The 5,582-nt window shown below is 34.2% G+C and overlaps 1 protein-coding gene across 2 annotated transcripts; it reads right to left on the bottom strand.

The window, feature by feature from the left end:
• Positions 1 to 110: 110 nt before the first annotated feature.
• LOC136345151 (TLC domain-containing protein 3A) lies at positions 111 to 5,495 on the bottom strand. Of its 2 annotated transcripts, none has more exons than XM_066293190.1 (6): positions 5,266 to 5,495; positions 2,739 to 2,998; positions 2,514 to 2,691; positions 2,325 to 2,471; positions 2,044 to 2,274; positions 111 to 1,987 (listed from the first exon to the last, which is right to left on the bottom strand). In XM_066293190.1, the coding sequence occupies exons 1-6, from the start codon at positions 5,311 to 5,313 to the stop codon at positions 1,820 to 1,822; spliced, it is 1,032 nt and encodes a 343-aa protein (XP_066149287.1). In that variant the 5' UTR covers positions 5,314 to 5,495; the 3' UTR covers positions 111 to 1,819. The 2 variants fall into 2 exon arrangements, with proteins under 2 accessions (XP_066149287.1, XP_066149288.1); XM_066293191.1 differs by having other exon boundaries at positions 2,325 to 2,462; positions 5,266 to 5,493.
• Between the last annotated feature and the right edge of the window lie 87 nt (positions 5,496 to 5,582).

The following is a 5,582-nucleotide window of genomic DNA, read 5'->3' as shown; positions in this document are numbered from 1 at the left end:
TTCTCAAACATTCTTGAAGACAGAAGTAATTTGCCTTGGTTTGGTCAATTTATAAAAATCATCTGAGCAAATTTAAAATGGAATATGTCTTCTTCAAATAAATCAACTCGTTTTAGTGAGAATATAGCCCCGTTTATTTCCAAAATCTCAAATTTTTTTGACTTGTTAAAATGACTTTTATTCGCTCAGTTCGCGGGTTGAATTTCCAACTAATTCCATGCAATTTTTTGGGATTTCATCCAGTAGAACTAAGCCGATAAAAACAAATAATCAAAATAACATTAGGTGTGCATTAAAGCTCTGTAAAACAGGTTGATGAGCAAATCAAAGCAGAATTAATCTCCCCTTATAACTTATTCTACGTTCCACTTTTATAAAATAAATAATTTACCAGTCCCCGTACGAAAAAGACAACGTGTCTTAGTAGGCGACTGGTTTTATTTACAAATAAACTAAGAATTATTCAGCGAAGCGGATGGGACTCTCATGCCAGAAATTCCCAGCTTCATAAGCACTTCTGGTTGCCACAACATTGCTATTATTTGCGCATATTTTAATTGTATAATTAAGGCAAGGAAGAGATATTTTTTCTTCATTTGGTCTGACAGCCGTCTGACACAACCTCTCTTCTTGCCAAAATGATGAATAAACTTTATATGTAAATTATATGTAACTAAACCAATTAAAAGTTGTTAATAGATTTCAGTGTTATTGAAAAAACTAAATTTTTCTTTTAATAAACGCTATATCACATAATCTAAATTTGATATTTGGCTACTTCGCGTTAAATTCGAAAAACATGTTGGCAATTAAAAACGTTTTCAGTTCCTTTAAGACACCTAAAGCACAACACCATATAGTGACTATTAATTTAACCTATGGGATAACTATCTTCGGACACAAATCTTTTAGTCTCCAAACAGCTTTTTATATCTAAAAAATATAGGAAAAATTCCTTATTTCCGATCTACATTTCAGCATAGCAGGCCTCTTAGATGGATAGAACACTAAACATTTAGTTGGTAGTGTTAGCTAAGTCGAGTTACATTTCAATCGTAATTTCCCATTATCCGGCCATGCGATATACAGAACGATTCCAAAGTTGCCCTGGCTATTTTTTAAGGCCTTGCTTGCTATTAGAAAGATTTTCCCAACTTTGGAATCGCCTTGTTTACAAATACATAAATTTTCTTTATTTGCGTAAACAACGTTAAAACGTGTTTTTTGCTACTCTAATGTAGGTATACTCTGAACGGTTACAAAAATACATTTATTATGTGAGGTAGGTACACTTTTAGCTGCAAAATTCCCGAAAATATAGTTTCATTTCTATTTTTTTATAAAGAGTTAATTTTTTCAAATATATGGATATAAAATGCTGATGCTGGCACCTATGTGTGTACCACGGCAATAAAGTTATAGTGATTTATAAAAATGGCTAAAACACTAATACAAACATAAATCGCAAACAGATAATTATTGAAACTTCATAACACTTATGCCTTCACACTTCACTCTTTAAAGATTGGCTTCACTAAAGGGGCAATTGCTTATAACATAAAAGAATTAAAAAATACCTGCACAGACTGGTAAACTCGAAACTTACAATTGAACTATACTAAAAATAATCACAGCCACCAGTAAATTCTATAAATTAATTATAAAGCTAACACCTGCAAAACATGTACTGGGTTTATTCAGCGCATAACTCAACATAATGCGCGAAAAATGGACAGAAAGTTAGAGATATGACCTTCCTATGTCGTGGCTATGGGCTGTATAAATCCAGCTTTACTTCACCTTACGTTAACCCAACAAACTATCGCGTCTTCTTCCTTAAATTGTTATTATTAGTTAGTTTGTCACATCCATTTTTCGAAAAGAGCAACTTCGTAGCGCCCTTCAGCATCAATAAAAACCAATAGATCTGAGGAAACAGCAAGAGACTGATGCTTATTAAACAATTCCTCGGCAACCTCTTCACAGCCTAAAAGTTAACTCAAAGTTAATTGGGGCTTTTACACTGTGCATTAAGCAGTTTACCGTAAAAAAGTCAACTTGTATTGCTTGAGCGAATAAGTTGATAACGTAGGGGAACATGGCAACACGGAATATGAAGAACGTGCTTAGCATTGCCAATCCATTTGCCACGTACCACTTGGAATTTTTAAGCCCCAATTTGGTTAAAATGCCCCGTAAAGAGACGAAGGGCGTACTGGCCTCCATAAGATAAACGAAGCCGAAAAAGCAGTCTCCCAATCCTCCTCTGAGATACTATTAAAAAGTCATTAGCTTGTGAATACTCCTGCATTTCTTGCGCTTACCGTGATCACCAAAAATCCAAAACATCCTATAAAAACATGGTGAAACACCATGAGAAAATTGCTACTTAAGTAGGCAGTCACCCTCATGGCTTTAAGTAGTATTTTGTTCTGCGCTCCGTTCATTTGAGGCTGGCTCATCTGCTCAAACTCCAAGTTACACGTAGATTTAAACGTCTATCGGCAACTTACCTTAGCACTCCATACAGTGTACATTGACCACAAATCATAGAAGAAATAGGCTGCACCGAACCAGGCATAAGCCTCCGAGACATAATGCGACGTTCTTAGCACGTCCCTGGAGCAAGAGTACTGCACCGAAGTCAGCCCAGTAAAACAGCAAAACAAAGCCTGTACCGCAGAAACGCACCTGAAACGTTTTGGTAAGTACACCACAGACTATTGCGTTTAACGTACTTGTTGCTGATGTCATAAACTTCGCTATGACATAGCTTGCAGGATTTCACAAACTTTCTGCCTGTTTGAGTGTGAAGTTGTACATTATTTAGGACAAGGAACAACGAAGGAAAAAAGAGAAGGCCGCTGGCAAAGAGGCAAAAGCCTTTGCTGATAGACACATGCTCTTCCCATTCCAACTCTCGGAGAATGAAGTAGGGTACGAAAAGGGCAGCTACTGCTAGAAGTAGTAGCGGGTAGATTATGCTGGCTCTTTTTGCCTGAAACAGAGAATAATTTAATTAGTTGATCTAAGCAATAACTTCACATAATTTAATGCTTAAGGTATGTTAGTGGATAAAAAGGTTAATTTTACCATTTTTGTTAAATTAAGATCATTATGGTAACAATGTGAATTGAAAAGAATAGCATACGCGAAATGAGCACAACAACCAAACAAAATTTTAATTCCTTCATTTAAATAATCAGGGTGAATCTTAAGTATCGGTTTTCTTTCTTAAATGATAAAGACCCTAAAAAACTAAGCAAAATCTTTATACAACATTTTTTCGGAATCTCAAAAATAACCGAAATATGCGCATATGAAAGACCAATACATAAAAAAGCCTTTAATTTTTATTCTCTTCGGGACTGGCCATGAAAGATTTTCAAAACTGTTGCCATTATTCTCATTTACACAAATTCTTGCTTTCCTTAAGCACGAGTCTGTACATGCTGTCGGAAGATATGTTTTTCCTCGATATAGTATTTCTGCGACGTTTTCTATCCGTTTACGCAATTCTGCCACTATGTTAAATTCAGGCGGAAACACAATACTTTCACATAACTCCAGAGATAAAAATCAGATAGATTTAGATCTGGTGATTTCGTGAAACTTATTGGTTCATTGCGATGAAAATCGTCATTTAAAAAACAATACTTTTTTTTACTTTTTTCATACATATAATTCGGTTGTTTTTAAGATTAAAAAAAAAATTACAAAAACATTTTGCTTAATTTTTTGAGCTCTAAGTCGTGTTAAAAGGAAAACCTCTTCCTAAAATTCACGTTGCATTTCAATAATAAACAAATATCATGATGGTTTTCAGAAATGATAAATGGGAAATTATACAAAGGCCCCCATGATATTTTAAATTTGGCTACTGTACAAACATTAGGAAACTCTAAGTTATATCGCGTTCTTTCATAAATCAAACTGGATCGCACCTGCTTGAAAGTTTTTCAAAAAAGCATATTTGCATTTTTAATTACCATTATAGTTACAATTGAGAACTTATTAAGGTACAAGACCTCATTGGGGGCATAGCAACCATTCGGCAAAAAATGAAACTCATCACGTGCTGCGTTAATTGATAGTAACAATTTGCAATCCACATGCTTTAAACTTAATATAAGAGATTAATGATCTATCACCATGCAAGTCCATACTTTCTTTATGGCACTTCACATTATCAGTAAAAGCATCAGGCTCAACTAAATTTACTTGAATATCAGTTTCAATGTGCAAATAATACGGTAATTGTTGATTACATTTCACTTTTAGGATTGTTTGATTTCCTTGATTTGGAACAGAGAAACTTTAAGTCACCCTGTAAGTATTATCTTGAAAAAATCCTTATCAAAATGTGGTGATAACAAATGAACCAGTAACCTTCAATCAAAATTAGACATAATGCAGAGCAGAGAGAATTCACCTATTAATCTATTGTTGAACATTTTGTCTTAAATGGAAAAAGGTTTAACCAAGACCTTATGTTCCTATTCATTACCTACTATTAAATTTTTTTAATTAGCCTTCCTTAAGGGAAACATTGAGGGGAACAAGGGCCATGATTGATTCACATCAACTACAGATTTCACATATCCCGTAAATTGTAATTTTCCTACACAAAAATACCAAACATTTCATATGGACTCATATCTTTGAATGGGATATTCATATATTTCTGTGTAATTAATATTTATAGAATTAAGAAAGCCCCCTCTACAAGAGTAATATTAGCAAAATGAAGATCTTCAGCTTGCATAACATCATGGCACCTGTGTCCCCAATTTGTACAGCTGTAAATACAGAGCAGTAAGCAGCATGAAGAACTTTCATATTTATGTTATGAAAATTATGAAACCATAGATTTCTTCTATTTAATACGACGCAGGTGGGAACAGCCACAGAAATAAAGATGATACAATGCATTCATTGCAACCAATGAAAATAATTACTGACAACAGCTGCACTGTAACATTTCACAACTTACCATTGAGAAGTAATTATTTAACTCCATGAATATCACACATACATTTCGTAAAATCTTCCGTGAGTAACTTGCAGTGTGAAGCGCATTTTGCAACTGATGACTGTGGATGATCTTAGGAAAGTGATTTTAAAAATTCAGTCAAAAGTCTCCCCACTATTGGTTAAATAATCCCAAGGACGACTGTAGCATATATTTAAAGATTCTTCACAATTAACCCACCACCAGTTAATTAGGGACTATTCTGCTTTTAAAATCGATTTTTTTTCACTTACCTCTTTCCTGAAATAGTTGGTTGTGTGAAGTTGGGTTCTTTTATGCATCCTCGAGCGGGGTGCTGGATTAATAAAGGCGATAAATTGTAGATTAAGTCAGTTATGATGGTAAACCCACAACGGATTGATGAAAACGCATTTTTAAAGAATTTTTAAAAAATTAAGCACAAGAAACAAGTTCATACAAAACTTTATATTTTTTTAAATTGTGAGGTTAGAAAATGTGTCATCTGATGACATGTCATGATTGAATTTGGTCGCTTGCTGATCAGCGTCATTCGCCACACTTCCTCTGTAGATGTCTGTGTCTTTGTTTA

The sequence above is a fragment of the Euwallacea fornicatus genome, chromosome 18 (genome assembly GCF_040115645.1).
Source record: "Euwallacea fornicatus isolate EFF26 chromosome 18, ASM4011564v1, whole genome shotgun sequence".
In the NCBI taxonomy this organism is placed as follows: domain Eukaryota; kingdom Metazoa; phylum Arthropoda; class Insecta; order Coleoptera; family Curculionidae; genus Euwallacea; species Euwallacea fornicatus.
The sequence above is the reverse complement of the archived record's forward strand: the minus strand, read 5'-3'. Positions and strand labels throughout refer to the sequence as shown.